At 41.8% G+C, this 15903-nt stretch overlaps 1 protein-coding gene across 5 annotated transcripts in view; it reads left to right on the top strand.

Moving 5' to 3' along the window:
* Window positions 1-15903, top strand: part of sugct (succinyl-CoA:glutarate-CoA transferase) — a 563356-nt gene that overhangs the window by 94280 nt on the left and 453173 nt on the right. For all 5 annotated transcript variants that reach the window (XR_010020283.1, XM_063066726.1, XM_063066693.1 and 2 more), the window contains exon 6: window positions 1322-1442. Coding sequence is in view for 4 of the 5 variants with exons in the window: in XM_063066726.1 (XP_062922796.1) it covers window positions 1322-1442 (121 nt within the window). In the remaining variant the exon portion in view is untranslated. The remainder of the gene's footprint in view (window positions 1-1321; window positions 1443-15903) is intronic.

The following is a 15903-nucleotide window of genomic DNA, read 5'->3' as shown; positions in this document are numbered from 1 at the left end:
ATATAAGCAATTAATTTTGACAACATGAGTTGGAGACCTTGAAAATGAGTGAGTCCATAGCTCACAAGATCACAAAATTGCTAGTGTGTTAAGGCGGTTCAAAAGTATGTTACTTAAAAGGAATTTACAGGCTGCGGATTGCAGTGAGAGTAGTTCAGAATCAGAATAATATCACTGGCATATGTCATGAAATTTGTTTACTTTCTGGCAGCAGTACATTGCAATACATATAAAAACTGTGAATTACAGTTGAGTGTGTGCCTTCAGGCTTCAGTACCTCCGTCCTGATGGTAGCAATGAGAAGAGGACATGTCCTGGGTGATGGGGGTCCTTAATGATGGATCTGCCTTTTTGAGGCACCACTCTTTGAAGATGTCCTGAATACTTCAGATGCTAGTGCCCATTGTGGAGCTGACCAATTTTACAACTCTGCAGCTTACTTTGATCTTGTGCAGTAGCCGCCCCATGCCAGACGGTGATGCAGCCAGTTAGAATGCCCTCCAGGGTACATCTGAGAAATTTGCGAGTGTTTTTGGTGACATATCAAATCTCCTCAGACTCCTAATGAAATAGCCACTGGCTTGCCTTCTTTACAGCTGCATCGACATGTTGGGTCCAGGTTACATTCTTAGAGATACCCAGGAACTTGAAATTGCTCACTCTCTCCACTTCTGATCCTTCTGTGAGGACTGGTGTATGTCCCTTTCTGAAATCCACAATCAGTTATTTAGTCTTCCTACGTTGAGTGCAAGGTTGTTCTATGACACCACTCAACCAGTTGGTATATCTCTCTCTTGTACGTCTTCTCATCTGCAAACAATGTTTTTACTGTCAGCAAATTTATAGATGGTTTTTGAACTGTGTGTGCCTAGCTACACAGTCATAGGTGTAGAGAGAGCAGAGCGGTGGGCTGAGCTCACATCCCTGAAGTGTGCTAATGTTGATTGTCAGCAAGGTGGAGATGTTACTTCTAATCCACACAGATTGTGGTCTTCTGGTTAGGAAGTCAAGGATCACAATTGCAGAGGGAAGTACAGAGGCTCAGGTTCTGTAGCTTTTTGATCAGAACTATTGGAATAATGATGATAAATGCTGAGCTATAATCAATAAACAGCATCCTGACATATAGTAGGTATATTTAGAAGCTTTGTAAACTGCCTGCAAAATGTCACCATGTTACACCAGTGCCATCTCGGGTGGAGGATATGCACCATTTAATGTTTATTGAAAATGTGTTTCTTATTGTTATTTCAATGTAATGTTTGCCATTTTTATATATCTGTAATAATTACAAAACAGGTCTTTGATTTGTGCCCTGCAGTTGGCATCTGTTTGCGATGTATTGATTGAAAATTATGTTCCTGGGAAACTGGCAGAAATGGGCCTTGGATACAAAGACATAGAAGTGATTGCCCCACACATTGTATACTGTTCAATTACAGGTAAGAAATTATTTGAACTTTCTTTTCAGATAACATATTTATAGCTTATCCAATCATAATGCAGAGTAGATGGAGCTTAAATTCTGCATTTGTCCTTTCTGAAGAGGAATCTCAGGGTTATATACTGCATACATACTTTGATAATAAATGTATTTTGAATCTTGGACAGTTAGGAGACTTAGATCATAAGACATAGTAGCAGAATTAGGCCATTCAGCCCATCGAGTCTGCTCTGCCATTCCATCATGGCCGATTTATTATCCCTCTCAATCCCATTCTCCTGCCTTCTGTCTGTAACCTTAAACGTCCTGACTAAATAGGAACCTATCAACCTCCTCTTTAACTATACCCAATGACTTGGTCTCCACAGCCCTCTATAGCAATGAATTCCACAGATTCACTGTCCTCTGGATAAATTCCTCCTCACCTCTGTTCTAAATCGTAGTCCATCTATTCTGAGGCTGTACCTTCTGGTCCTAGACACCCCCACTACAGGAAATGTCCTCTCTACGTCCACTTGATAGGTTTTAATGAGATCCCCCCCCCCAATTGAAGTAAACTCCAGCCACTACAGGCCCAGAACTATCAAATTTGTTTTTATATGGCACTTCTCTGTACATTGGGATGTGTTGAAGTGCTTTTCAATACCAAATTCTGATTTATCTATCACATGTATATTGAGATAGCCAGTGAAATGTGTCATTTTTGTTAACAGTCAGCACACTCAAAGATATTCTGGGAGCAGCGTGCAAGTGTTGCCACACATTCTGGTGCTAACATACCATGCCCACGATGTTTAACAGAACACAACAACCATCACAACAAAGCAAGACATACAACAGCAAAACAAAACAATGTTTTCCATCCCTCCCACCAGCGTCCCCCCCACCCGCTTACACATACAGACAGATATCCAACCCCAGGACAAGCCCCCCAGTCCATATCCCAGGTTCTCAGACTTGTAAACATCGTGTCTCTAGTCCTGGCCTATCAGGCTTCCTCTTCCAGACTTTATGATTATCCTTCAGGCTTTGATCTTTGGTATCCACTCTCAGATACCAGACTCTTAAACCTGAAGACATAGAAGCAGAATTAGCCCATTCAGCCCATCAAGCCTGCTCGTCCATTCCATCATGGCTGATTTACTATCCCTCTCAACTGCATTCTCCTGCCTTCTCCCCATAGCCTTTGACACCCTGACCAATCAAGAACCTATCCTATCGATTACTGCTTTAAATATACCCAATGACTTGGCCTCCGCAGCCATCTATGTTAATGAATTCCACAGATTCCCCACCCCTCTGTCTAAAGAAATTCCTCCTCAACTCTGTTCTAAAGAGATGTCCTTGTATTCTGAGGCTGTGCCTTCTAGTCCTAGACTCCACATCCACTCTATCTATTCCTTTGTACTGAATGTAAGGTTTTATTATATCTTGCTTTAGGATTCCCGTATTATGAGATTATTAATTAATCCTGTCTCATTTAAGGAAAAAAAGTCTAAAATAGACTGTCCCCCCACCTTCTAACTCTACTCTTAATCTTTCTTTCTCCAGTCCTGCTGAAGGGTCTCTACCCAAAACGTCAACTGTACTCTTTTCCATAGATGCTGCCTGGCCTGCTGAGTTCCTCCAGCATTTTGTGTGTGTTGCTTGGATTTCCAGCATCTGCAGATTTTCGCTTGTTTGTGCTAAAGTAGACTGTTCTTGGAAACACACTCAAAATGCTGGAGGAGCTACACCTCCTCCCTCACTACCATTCAGTGCCTGAAACAGTCCTTCTAGGTGAGGTGACACTTCACCTGTGAGTCTGTTGGGGTCATCTACTATGTCCGGGGCTCCTGATGTGGCCTCCTGTATATTGGTGAGACCCGACGCAGATTGTGAGACTGTTTCGCCAAGCACCTGTGCTCCATCCGCCAGAAGAGGTGGGATCTCCCACTGGCTGCTCACTTTAATTTCACTTCCCTTTCCCATTCCAATATATCAATCCATGGCCTCCTCAACTGTCACGATGAGACCACACTCAGGTTGGAGGAACAGCACCTTATTTTCCGCCTGGGTAGCCTCCAACCTGATGGCGTGAACATCGACTTCTCGAACTTCCAATAATCCCCCTTGCCCTTCACCATTCCCCATCCCCTTTTCATTGTCTTACCATATTGCCTCTCTCTGGTGCTCCTCCTCCCTCCTTTTTCTTTCTTCCTTGACCTTCTGTCCTCTCCTATTAGATTCCCCTTTCTTCAGCCCTGTATCTCTTTCACCAATCAATTTCCCAGCTCCTTACTTCTCCTTCCTCCCCCACCTGGTTTCACCTATCACCTTGTGTTTCTCCCTCACCTCCCCCACTTTTTAAATCTACTCCTCATCTTTTTTTTTCCTCCGGTCCTGCTGAAGGGTTTTGGCCTGAAACTCTTTTCCATAGATGGTGCCTGGCCTGCTGAGTTGCTCCAGGATTTTCTGTGAGTTGCTTGGTTTTCCAGCATCTACAGATCTCTCTTGTTTTAGACTGTTCTGTGGTTGGCTTTACAATGCTCCGTTCTGAAGCCTTTCCATGAACTTACCTCCAAAATCAATGTCGTATAGTTGTAAAAGTCCAGGAGTTGAAGCTGAATGCTGAAGACTGGAGACTGGAGGCACAGAGGCCTGCGGGGGGTGGGAGGGAGGGAGCAACAAGGCTTGTTTTACTGTTGTTGTTCATTGTTGTATTCTGTGTTGTTGTTCCGTCAAACATCCTGGGCTTGCTATGTTTGCGCTGGCATGTGCGGGCTGCCCTCAGCACACCCTCAGGTGTGATGGCTGTTAACACAAACAACACATTTCACTATGTTTCAGTGTACATGCAATAAATAAATCTGAATCTTGATACAACACATTGTCGCAGGAAAGCAGCATCCATGATCAGGACCCCCACCACTCAGGTCATGCTCTGTTCTCTCTGCTGCCATCAGGAACAAGGTACAGGAGCCTCAGGACTCACATTATTTGGTTCAGAAATAGTTATTACCCCTCAACCATCAGGCTCCTGAACCAAAGGGGTATAACTTCACTTGCCTTATCACTGAAATGTTCCCACAACTATGGACTTACTTGCAAGGACTCTTCATCTCATGGTCATGATATTTATTTCTTATTTATTTATTATTATTTCTTTCTTTTTGTATTTGCACAGTTTGTTATCTTTTGCACAATGGTTGAACGTCCAGTTGGTGTGGTCTTTCACTGATTCAATTATAGTTATTATTCTATTACGGATTTATTGAGTATGCCGGCCAGAAAATGAATCTCAGGGCTGTAACTGTACTTTGATAATAAATTTACTTTGAACTTCGAACTTTACCTCCTTTACCTAATAAAGTAGCCATGGAGTGTCTGTGGCTTTTAGCTGCTGCAGCCCATCCACTTCAAGGTTTTTTTCATGTTTTTCATTCAGAGCCACTCTTCTGCACACCACTGTTGCTGTGTTATTGTTGCCTTTTGCTTAGAGATACAGCATGCTTACAGGCCCTTCCCGCCCAACGAGCCTACGGCGCCCAATTACACAATGTGAATGATTAACCTACTAACCAGTATGGTTTTGGACTGTGGGAGGAAATTGGAACACCCGAAGGAAACCCACATCCATCACGGGGAGAACATACATACTGCTTGCAGTCAATGGCAGGAATTGAACGCTGGTCGCTGGGCTATATTGGCATTGTGCTAATCACTATGCTATTCTGCCGTCACACGCAAAATCTTCTACAGTTGTACTCAAGTTTGGGAGAGTGTGGGAGCTTCCCGCATAATTACCTATGCTATGGCAAGATGTGGGAAGCCTTCAACTATATGAGGTGCATCCTGACTTGGCCTGATCACCTCATGAAGTGGAGATTAACTATTAGTATGTGCATGGTCATATGATCTCCAGGACCGAGTGCGATTGGCTCACATTGAGGTAGTGCTAGAAGGGTGAGGAATAAGTGTGTTTGGGAACAGTATCCCAAATTAATTTTTTTTTCATCCTTCTTGGGCAATTATATTGCTGCTCAGAATAGAATGAGAATGCTCCAAATGTGATTGTATCGCTGGCTTAATAGAGTAGATGGCCATTTCCTACAAGTTATTTTCAAGTGCTTGTCTTACTTGTTTAAAATGTACTATTTCAATCCGAGTATAAAAAGTAATTATCTTTTTATGTTTGGGTTCAAAATCTTTTTCTAATCTGTGCAGAAAAATCTGATTTATTATGGTCGCTCTAAAAGTAGAACCCTCAAGAATGTAAAAGAAATGCAAGAAAAACATGTTTTAAAATTGCAGTAAATCTTTTCCAACTTTGACGGAACTGCACATGAATAGAAACAGCATATACTTTCTATATAACACTTTATTGTGAAGCTTATTGCATGTTTTGTCTCCTCAAGAGGGCTGGTTTAAAATACAGAGGATTCTGGTTAATTGGACCATCGGTTAATTGGGCAGCCACTTATTTGGGACAACTCTTAAAGAACAAAAACTAATTGAGAAAATAACCTAGATTCCCTTTGTTTATTTGGGTCACTATGCCACTTAATTGGGCACAGAAAACTTGCTGAATAGTTTCTAACTAGTGTCAGTTGCATGCATTTGTGTGGCTGATTGACACTGCACCAGGTTTAAAGTGAACAATTTTTAAATAGTGCCAGTTGCGTTGTTTGTCTTCAAAAAGCAGTACCACTAATAGTTGGCGAGAAATAAGTGGTAAGACAATTTGAAGCTGTTTTGCTCACTGAGGTTCCAAGCATTCTGGATTGGAGATGCCAGAAGAGAAAGTGAAATAATTTCATTACTTCAACAAGCTAGGAACTATGAAGAATTTGAAGGCAATGACAATCGTCTTGAAAGTTACAATGAAAACGAAGATTTGGAGAATGCAGTCAATGAAAGGATTGTATGAAAGCAGTCCATTATCTGCACTAGGTGTCCGCACTGAATTTGTTCATTTACAGTCAAGCAAAAAAAAATGGCAGCGTACACTGGATGAATTTCCCTGTTGATAACTATTAGGAACTAATATACAGTTTTATAGCATTGTATAGGTAGTATTCTCATTTGTTCTGTATTTCATTTAAATATATTATTCAAAGATCAAAGATTCAAATTATGTTTATTATCAAAGTATGTACACAGAATTTATCTCTGAGGTTCCTCCTCCCACAAGCAGCCAAAAAAATAAAGAAACACCATGGACCCCTTTCAAGAAAACATTAAACACCCAGTGTACGAAAAAAGAACAAATTGAGCAAATAGCAAAAAACAAGTGAACAACAAATAGAATATCACACATCAAAGCAGCAGGATTCAGTTCAGTTCAGCGTTGTGTCACTAGCCGTTGCTGGCTGCAGAGTCATTCTTTGCGATGTGCCTCAGTCTGCATTGATTGTCCTGATCAATCCAATCAAAAACAGCAAAAAAAAGTGTAACCAGAATCGTGAAAACATTGAATATGAACCTGGAAGTCCCCAAAATGAGTCCATAGTCTTGCCGATCTATCCTGGTATCGTGGATCCCAAGACTCCTGTTCTTTCCCCCGATTGCAGCTAACGAGAGGGAGGGAACACCTGCCCATCCTTTGCTCTCATCCTCGTCGACTTCAACTTGCTTGGTCTTAATCAGAGAGAAGCAATGGAATCGATCATGGGCTTGCACCCTCGATTCCTCAGTCGGAGAGAAGCAATGGAGTTGATCATGGACTCACACCATCGATTCCTCAGTCAGAGAGAAGCAGTGGAGTCGATCATGGGCTCACACCCTGGATTCCTCAGTTGGAGAGAAGCAATGGAGTCGATCTTGGACTCACATCTTCGATTCCTCAGTCGGAGAGAAACAATGGAGTCGATCATAGACTCACACCTTCGATTCCTCAGTCAGAGAGAAGCAGTGGAGTCGATCATGGGTTTGCACCCTCGATTCCTCAGTCAGAGAGAAGCAATGGAGTCAATCATGGACTCACATCCTCGATTCCTCAGTCAGAGAGAAGCAATGGAGTCAATCTTGGACTCACACCCTCGATTCCTCAGTCAGAGAGAATCATTGGAGTCGATCTTGGACTCGCGTTCCATCTCCAGTCTACCGGGCCTCCAGGCCGCACACTCTGCTCCAAATCTCATTGAATATCCTCGGAGAAAGCAAAGTGCCAGATTGCTCAACCAGCCCAAAAACCACCATCAAAATGTAAATCACAGGTCCTAATCGCACGCAGTTTAGTTGTAGAATCATATTTGAAAGAAGAACTAAAGGAAGAAGTTTCATGGAATGTCATTTGTCACGTTGTTTACTGGTGTCACACTGCAATTGTTACTCAGTTAAATGGTAATTTGTTCTTTTTTACACCTTTTAACTATTTGCATGAAACTTTAGCTAACTGGGGCAGCTGCATAATGGGCCAAGGTGTACTGATACCACTGTGTCACAGTTAACTAGAATCCACTGTATTCTATGTAAGCAACATGTGTGAAATATTGAAATTTACACTTTGATATAAATCACAGGTATATTTATATCAATGTACTGATAACTGTTAAGGTACTCTCTGCTTTGTGAATAAGTAGTTATATCACCTTATATTCCATCTGGGTAGCCTCCAATCTGATGGCAAGAACATTGATTTCTCTAACTCCCAGTAATTTCTTTCTCCCTCACTTTTCTTTCTTTTTCCAATCCCCATTCTGGTTCCCCTCTCACTCTTTCTTTTCTCCTCAGCTGCCTATTACATCTCTCCAGTGTCCCTCCTCTTTCTCTTTCTTTCGTAGTCGTTGTCCTATCCAGTCACGTTCCTCCTTCTTCAGCCCTTTACCTCTTGCACCTATCACCTCTCAGCTTCTTACTTAATCCCTCTGGCCCCACCCACCTTCCCCCTCACCTGGTCTCACTTATCACCTGCCAGCTTGTACTCCTCCTCCCCCCTTCACCTTCTTTTTCTGGCTTTTTTTCCCTTCTTTTCCAGTCCTGGTGAAAGTTCACAGTGTGAAATGTTGACAGTTTATTGCTCTCTATAGATGCTGCTTGACCTGCTGAGGTTCACCAGAATTTTGTGTGTGTTGCTATGGATTTCCAGCATCTGCATAATCTCTTAAGTAATTTAGTTAACTCATTACCAAGCACACTGATGAAGTCCTCTTCCAGCAGAGAGATTAGATTTTGTAAGTATATTGAAGTTGGGTCTTCAGTGGAGTTTTCAATCTCTTGTAGAACTAGAGGTCATGAATTAAGAGTGAAAGGTAAAATATTTAAGGGGAACCTGAGGGAAACATCTTCGGGTAGTGAGAGCATGGAATGAACTGTCCGTGGAAATGATGGATATAGGTTTGTTTTCAAGATTTAAGAGATGTTTAGGTAAGTACATGAATGTGAGGGCTATGGAGGGCTATGGTCCAGGTGCAGGTCAATGGACCAAGCAGAACAGTAGTTTGGCACAGACTAGGTGAGCGAAAGGAGTTGTTTCTATATTGTTATGTTCTACGATTCCATTGTCATGTAAAAGTATAAATCCTTAAGGCTTCAATTTCATGATTGCAATGAGGCCACATGCTAAAGTATTTTGACACTATTCATCATCTCTGTTAACAATTTGGATGAGAATGTAGTGCCATGGTTAGTAAATTTGCGGATGGCTTTCATGCCAGAAACAGTACTTACAACACATATTGACAGAAAATGTCAGAAACACTCATCAGGAGAGAGCAACAGAGTTGATGTAATCAGAACTACAGTATGCTAGTAACCAATGTATGTTAAATAGGAGAGAACAAGGAATATCTATGACAGGGTGCAGTCCAATTTCAGAATTATACAGATAGAGGTGGTGCTGGTAGAAGAAAGTCTTGTTAATCACAGCTGATCGATATGGAGATGTGAAAAACAGATTAATAAGGGCCTGTACTGTGTTGTGATTCTCTATGTTCTAACAAAAGAAGGTCCAGAGAAAGTTCACACAAATGATCCTGGAAACGAAAGGGTTAATGTATGAGGAGTGTTTGATGGCTCTGGGTCTATTACTAGAGTTTAGAAGAATGAGGGGGAAGGGGTGTCTCATTCAAACGTATGAATAAATGATGAGGAGTTTCTTTAGCCAGAGGTTGGTGAATCTGTGGAATTCATTGCCACAAATGGCTGTGGAGGTCAAATCAATGTGTATATTTAAAGCAGAGATGGATAGGTGTCAAAGATTAACGGGGAGAAGGCAGGAATATGAGGTTGGGAGGGATAATGAATCAGCCATGATGGAATGGCGGAGCATAGTTGGTGGGCTGAATGGCCTAATTCTGCTCCTCTATGTCTTATGGTCTAACAAATGAGAGATTGCAGAAACATTGGGATACAAAGCACTTCAGTTTTCTATAAATCTGAACTGAAAATGAATGAATGCTCGAAATGCTCAGTTTGTCAGGCAGCAGCAACAGTGAAAGTGAATAGTAATAACAGTACAGGTTGATGACTGGATGTAAGATGGGTAATCAGTAGATACATATTTGTTGTGTACTCATTATTTTACTGTAGAGAAACGTGCAAATTAGTTTACGCACATTCAGGAACCATATTTCTTGCAGGCATTTACAGGAAAATAGAAAATAGATACATTCCAATTTTTGTATAGTTTTTCCATAAGTAAGACCATAAGTTATAGGAGCAGAATTAGGCCATTTGCTACATCGAGTCTGCTCCATCATTTCATCATGGCTGATACATTTCCGTCTCAGCCCCAGTCTCCTGCCTTCCCCCTGTAACCCTTCATGCCCTGACCAATCAAGAATCTATCAACCTCTGCCTTAAATATACCCAAGGACTTGGTCTCCGCAGCTGCCTGTGGCAGTGAATTCCACAGATTCACCACTCTCTGGCTGAAGAAATTAATCATTGCTTCCATTCTAAATGGATGTCCCTCAATTCTGAGGCCGTGCCCTCTGGTCCTAGACTCCCCCAGCATAGGAAACAATCTCTTCACATCCACTCTATCAAGGCCTTTCATCATTTGATAGGTTTCAATGAGATCACTCCTTCATTTTTCTGAATTCCATGGAGTACAGGCCCAGCGATAGCAATTCTATATATTCTATTGTATTTTTTTATTTTCCATTTTCCTGCAAGTGCCTGCTAGGCAATGAAACTCAAGGCAGTACATGGTGACATACCCATACTTTAATAATAAATTTTCTTTGACTTTGATAAAATGTCAACAGATAAATTAACGTTTTTTATTGATACTTGGTAACAACATAGGAGGTAGCCATTTGGTCACCTCACAGAGGAATCACATTTCCCACTACTTTTTTCTGTAACCTATTCTCCCCATATTCTTAGCAGGTTCCAGGACATTCTGCTTTTAGAACAGGGGATCCCAACCTGAGGTCCACAGACCCCTCTGGTGTTCCTCAGGGGTCAATATTGAGACCGCTACTTTTTACATTATCAGTAATTTAGATAGTGGAATTGATAGCTTTGTGGATGATAAGAAGATAGGTGGAGGGGTAGGTATTGCTGAGAAAGCTATGTGATTGCAGCAGGACTTGCACAAATTGGAAGAATAGGCAAAAAAAGTGGCAGATGGAATACAGTGTTGGGAAATGTATGATAATGCATTTTGGTAAAAGGAACAATAGTGTGGACTATTATCTAAATGGGGAGAAGGTTCAAACATCAGAGGGGCTTTGGAGTCCTCGTGCAAGACTCCCAGAAGGTTAATTTACAGGTTGAGTCTGTGGTAAAGAAGACAAGTGCGATGTTGGCATTTATTTCAAGGGGAATAGAATATAAAAGCAAGGAGATAATGCTGAGATTTTATAAGACACAAGTCGGGCCGCACTTGGAGTATTGTTAACAGTTTTGGGCCCTATATCTCAGAAAGGATGTGTTGTTGTTGGAGAGAGTACAGAGGAGGTTCATGGGGATGATTCCAGGAATGAAGGGGTTAACATATGAGGGGTGTTTGGCAGCTTTGGGCCCATACATACTGGAATTTAGAAGAAAGTGGTGGGGGGGATCTCAATGAAACCTGCCGAATGTGGAAAGGATGAGGGTGAATGTGGAGAGGACATTTCCTATGTTGGGAGTATCCAAAACTAGAGGGCACAGCCTCAAAATTCAGGGGTGTCCTTTTAGAACAGAGGTAAGGAGAAATTTTTCTAGCCAGAGAGTAGTGAATCTTTGGAATGCTCTGCCAAATCTGTGGGTATATTTAAGATAGAATTTGATAGTTTCCTGATCGGTCAGGGCATCAAAGTATATGGTGAGAAGGCAGGTGTATGGGGTTGAGTTGGTTCCGGGAGTGGCCATGATAGAATGGCGGAGCAGACTCAATGGGCTGAATGGCCTAATTCTGCTCCTATGTCTTATGGTCTTAATGGTTGGGGTCCATTGCATAAATAAAGTTTGGGAACCCCTACCTTAGTCCTACATATCTTGGACTACTGTACAAGACCATAGGGTATTGCCTCAGAATACAAGGATATCTTTTTAGACAGAGATGAGGAGGAATTTCTTTAAGACTAGGTATTCTGCAGGTGCTGGAAATCCAGAGCAACACAAACAAAATACCAGAGGAACTCAGCAGGTCAGGCAGCATCTATAGAAATTAATAATCAATCTACATTTTTGGCCAAGACCCTTGGCCAAATCCTGATGAAAAGGGTCTTAGCATGGAATGTTGATTGTTTATTCATTTCCATAGATGCTGCCTAACCTGCTTAGTTCCTCCAGATTTTTGGAGGAATTTCTTTAGCCAGTGGGTGGTGAATCTGTGGAATTCATTGCCACGGATGGCTGTGGAGGCCAAGTCATTGGGTACATTTAAAGCGGAATTTGATGGGTTCTTGATTAGTAAGGGTGTCAAAGTTTATGGGGAAAAGGCAGTAAACTGGGGTTGAGAGGTATAATAAATCAGCCATGGAGTTAGTTGACATTTATGGGATATAGATCATTTGCAGATGTAGGTGGAGAAATAGCAGATGTAGTTTATTCCATGCAGGTGTGAGCTTTTGCACTTTGGGAAATCAAATGTAAAGTACACAGTTAATAGAGGGACCCTTAACAGTGTCGTTGTAACAAGGGATCCTCACATTCCCAACAAGGAGGAGGGTATGTAGAATCCACACCCGGACTGCCAAGCTCAAAAGCAATTACTTTCACAAGCACTAAAGCTGATCAACACCTCCACCCACTAACCTGCCCCTCCTCTCTACCACTATCTGTTAGAGTCTCCTTATTATTTTCATTCACTGAGATACAGTACAGAACAGGCCCTCTGACCCTTCGAGCTACACCACCCAGCAGCCTCTGATTTAATCCTAGCCTAATCACAGCACAATTTGCAATGACCAGTTAACCTACCAACTCATATGTCTTTGGACAGTGGGAGGAAACGGAGCACCCAGAGGAAACCCACATGTTCTCGGGGAGAACATAGAAACTCCTTGCAGGCAGTGGTGGGAATGTACAGACACTGCCATCTGATTCCTGGATGGACTTTGAACCCTTGAAGTCTTGGACACTACCTCACTTTTTTTTTAATATATGGTATTTCTGTTTTTTTGCATGATTTTTAATCTATTCAATATGCATATACTGTATAAAAGTATACAGAATAAGATTTATTTATTTATTCATTTATTTTTTCTTCTATATTATGTGTTGCATTGAACGGCTGCTGCTAAGTTAACAAATTTCACGTCACATGCCAGTGATAATAAACCTGAGTCTGATTCTGATTCCTGTACCTAGCAACACACATAAAATGCTGGTGGAACGCAGCAGGCCAGACAGCATCCATAGTACCCTGACGAAGGGTCTTGGCCCGAAACGTCGACTGTGCTTCTTCCTATGGATGCTGTCTGGCCTGCTGCGTTCCACCAGCATTTTGTGTGTGTTGCTTGAATCTCCAGCATTTGCAGATTTCCTCGTATTCCTGTACCTAGTGTCAGTTTATGGACATACAATCAATCTACAGTATGTATGTGAGCTATCATATGTATTTATATTTATTGTGCTTTTATTATTATTGTGTATTTATCTTACTTTGTTTTTGTGCTGCATTGGATCGGGAGTTTGTTCTCCTTTACACTTGTGTACTGGAAATGACATTAAACAATCTTGAACTTGATCTTGGGATCCACGTCATAGTTTCCTGAAAGTGGCCATGCAATTTGATAAGACATATGGCAGGCTTCCCTTAATTCATCAAGACACTGAATTCAAGAGCCAAGAAGTTACTTTATAGCTTTATAAAACTCTGGTTAGGCTGCATCTGGAGTATTGCATTCATTTCTCATTGCCCCACTATAGGAAGGATGTGGGAGCTATAGAGAGGGTGCAGAAGGGGTTTACCAGGATGCTACCTGGATTAGAGGGCGTGTGCTATAATGAGACTTCCTTTGGACAAACTTGGGCTGTTTTCTCTGGAGCTTGGGAAACTGATGGAAGATCTGATAGAAGTTTATACAGTTATGGCAGACAAAATAAACAGCATTCATCTTTTTTCCAGAACTGAATTGTTTAATACTCGCGGGCATTTAAGCTGAGAAGGAGTAAGTTCAGAGGAGATATGTGGAACAGGCTTGTTTTTGCAGAGAGTGGTGGGTGCCTGGAATATGCTGTCAGGGGGTGTTCTGGAGGCAGATACCATAAGACAAAGGAGCAGAATTAGGCCATTTGGCCCTTTGAGTCTGATCTGCCATTCCACAGGCTGCCTTGTATTCTACATTCCATGGGCACCATGGTAACATAGCTGTTAGCGCAACGTTATTACAGCGTGGGGTGTTCCAGAGTTCAGAGTTCATTCTGGTGCCCTTCTGTACAGAGTTTCTGTACATTTTCCGTATGGAATGAATGGGCTTTCCCTGTGTTCTCTGGTTTCTTTCCACAATCCACGGATGTACCGGGTAGATTAATCTTTGTAAATTATCCCGTGAATAGGTTAGGGTTAATTAGAGAAGCTGTTGATAGGGCAAAATTACAGTCAATTGGATGAGTTGCAATGTACGAGGCAGACAAAATTGGAAAGGGTGAACACAGGACTGAAGGTGCACAGTATACAGAATAAGGTAGACAAACTTATCACATTTACAGATTGGCGTCACTGAATCGTGGCTGAAAGAAGATTATAGTTGGGAGCTTAACAACCAAGGACATACATTGGATCGAAAGGACAGGCAGGAAGGCAGAGGGGGTGACATGGCTCTATTGGTAAAAAATGAAATCAAATCATTAGAAAGAGGTGACATAGGGTCAGAATGTGTTGAATCATTATGGGTAATGCTAGGGAACAGCAAGAGTATAAAGACCCTTTTGGGAATTATATACAGATTCCCAAATAGTAGTAAAGATGTGGTCTATAAATTACAACAGGAGATAGAAAATGCATGTCAAAAGTACAATGTTACAATAGTCATGGGGGATTTCAATATTCAGGGAGTTTGGGAAAATCAGATTGGTGCTGGATCCCAAGAGGGAGATTTTCTAGAATACCTATGAGATGGCTTTTTAGAGCAGTTTGTGGTTGAGCCCACTAGGGGGTCAGCTATTTTGCATTGAGAGTTGTGCAGTGAACCAGAATTGATCAGAGAGCTTAAAGTAAAAGAAACCTTAGGGGAAAGTGATAATAATATGATTAAATTCCCCCTGAGATTTGAGAAGGAGAAGCTAAAGTCACTGGAGTAAAGGGAAATACAGAGGCATGAGAGAGGAGTTGTCCAGATTTGATTGGAAAAGAACACTGGCAGGGATGACGACAGAGCAGCAATGGCTGGAATTTCTGGAAGCGATTTGGAAGGCACAGGATATATATATCCTAAGAGGAAGAAGTATTCTAAGAGGCAAGATGACACAACTGTGGCTAACAAGAGAATTCAAAGCTAATATAAAAGCCAAAGAGAGTGCATATAATAGAGCAAAATAGGTAGGAAGTTTTTTTTAAACCAAAGGCTGTGTTCAGGAAGGGCCAGAATTGCCTCTAATTCCCGAGGAGACTGAGATTGTCTGGAGTATGCAGGCCTCTTCTTCACATGTTCTACTAGACTGTTGTCGCCAATACAGTCTTCAATCTGGTGGCGTGTTGGGGCAATGGCATCAAGAAAGGTGGCGCCAGCACGCTCAATAAACTGATATGAAAGACTGGCTCTGTTATAAGAGTCAAACTGGACCCAATAGAGATTATGTAGAACAAAGGCCCCCTGGAAAATCCTGACAATTCTGGACAATGTTTCTCACCCTCCGCATGCCACCTTGCTGAACAGAGGAGCACTTTCAGTAATAGATTAAGATAACACGTTGCTCTAAAGAGCGCTATATGATGTCGTTCTTACCTCGGCTATTAGTTTCTATAATGAGTCAACTTATAGCCAGGGAAGTGATGACCCCCCCTCCCACCTGTTAGACTGTTATTAATTTTTGTTTACCTGAGCTCTGTTTAAGCTCTATTTACCACACCCTGCTATCGCGGACACCCTGTGCAATAC

This window comes from Mobula hypostoma, chromosome 1 (genome assembly GCF_963921235.1).
Source record: "Mobula hypostoma chromosome 1, sMobHyp1.1, whole genome shotgun sequence".
NCBI lineage: Eukaryota > Metazoa > Chordata > Chondrichthyes > Myliobatiformes > Myliobatidae > Mobula > Mobula hypostoma.
This window is presented reverse-complemented; position numbering and strand designations above follow the sequence as displayed.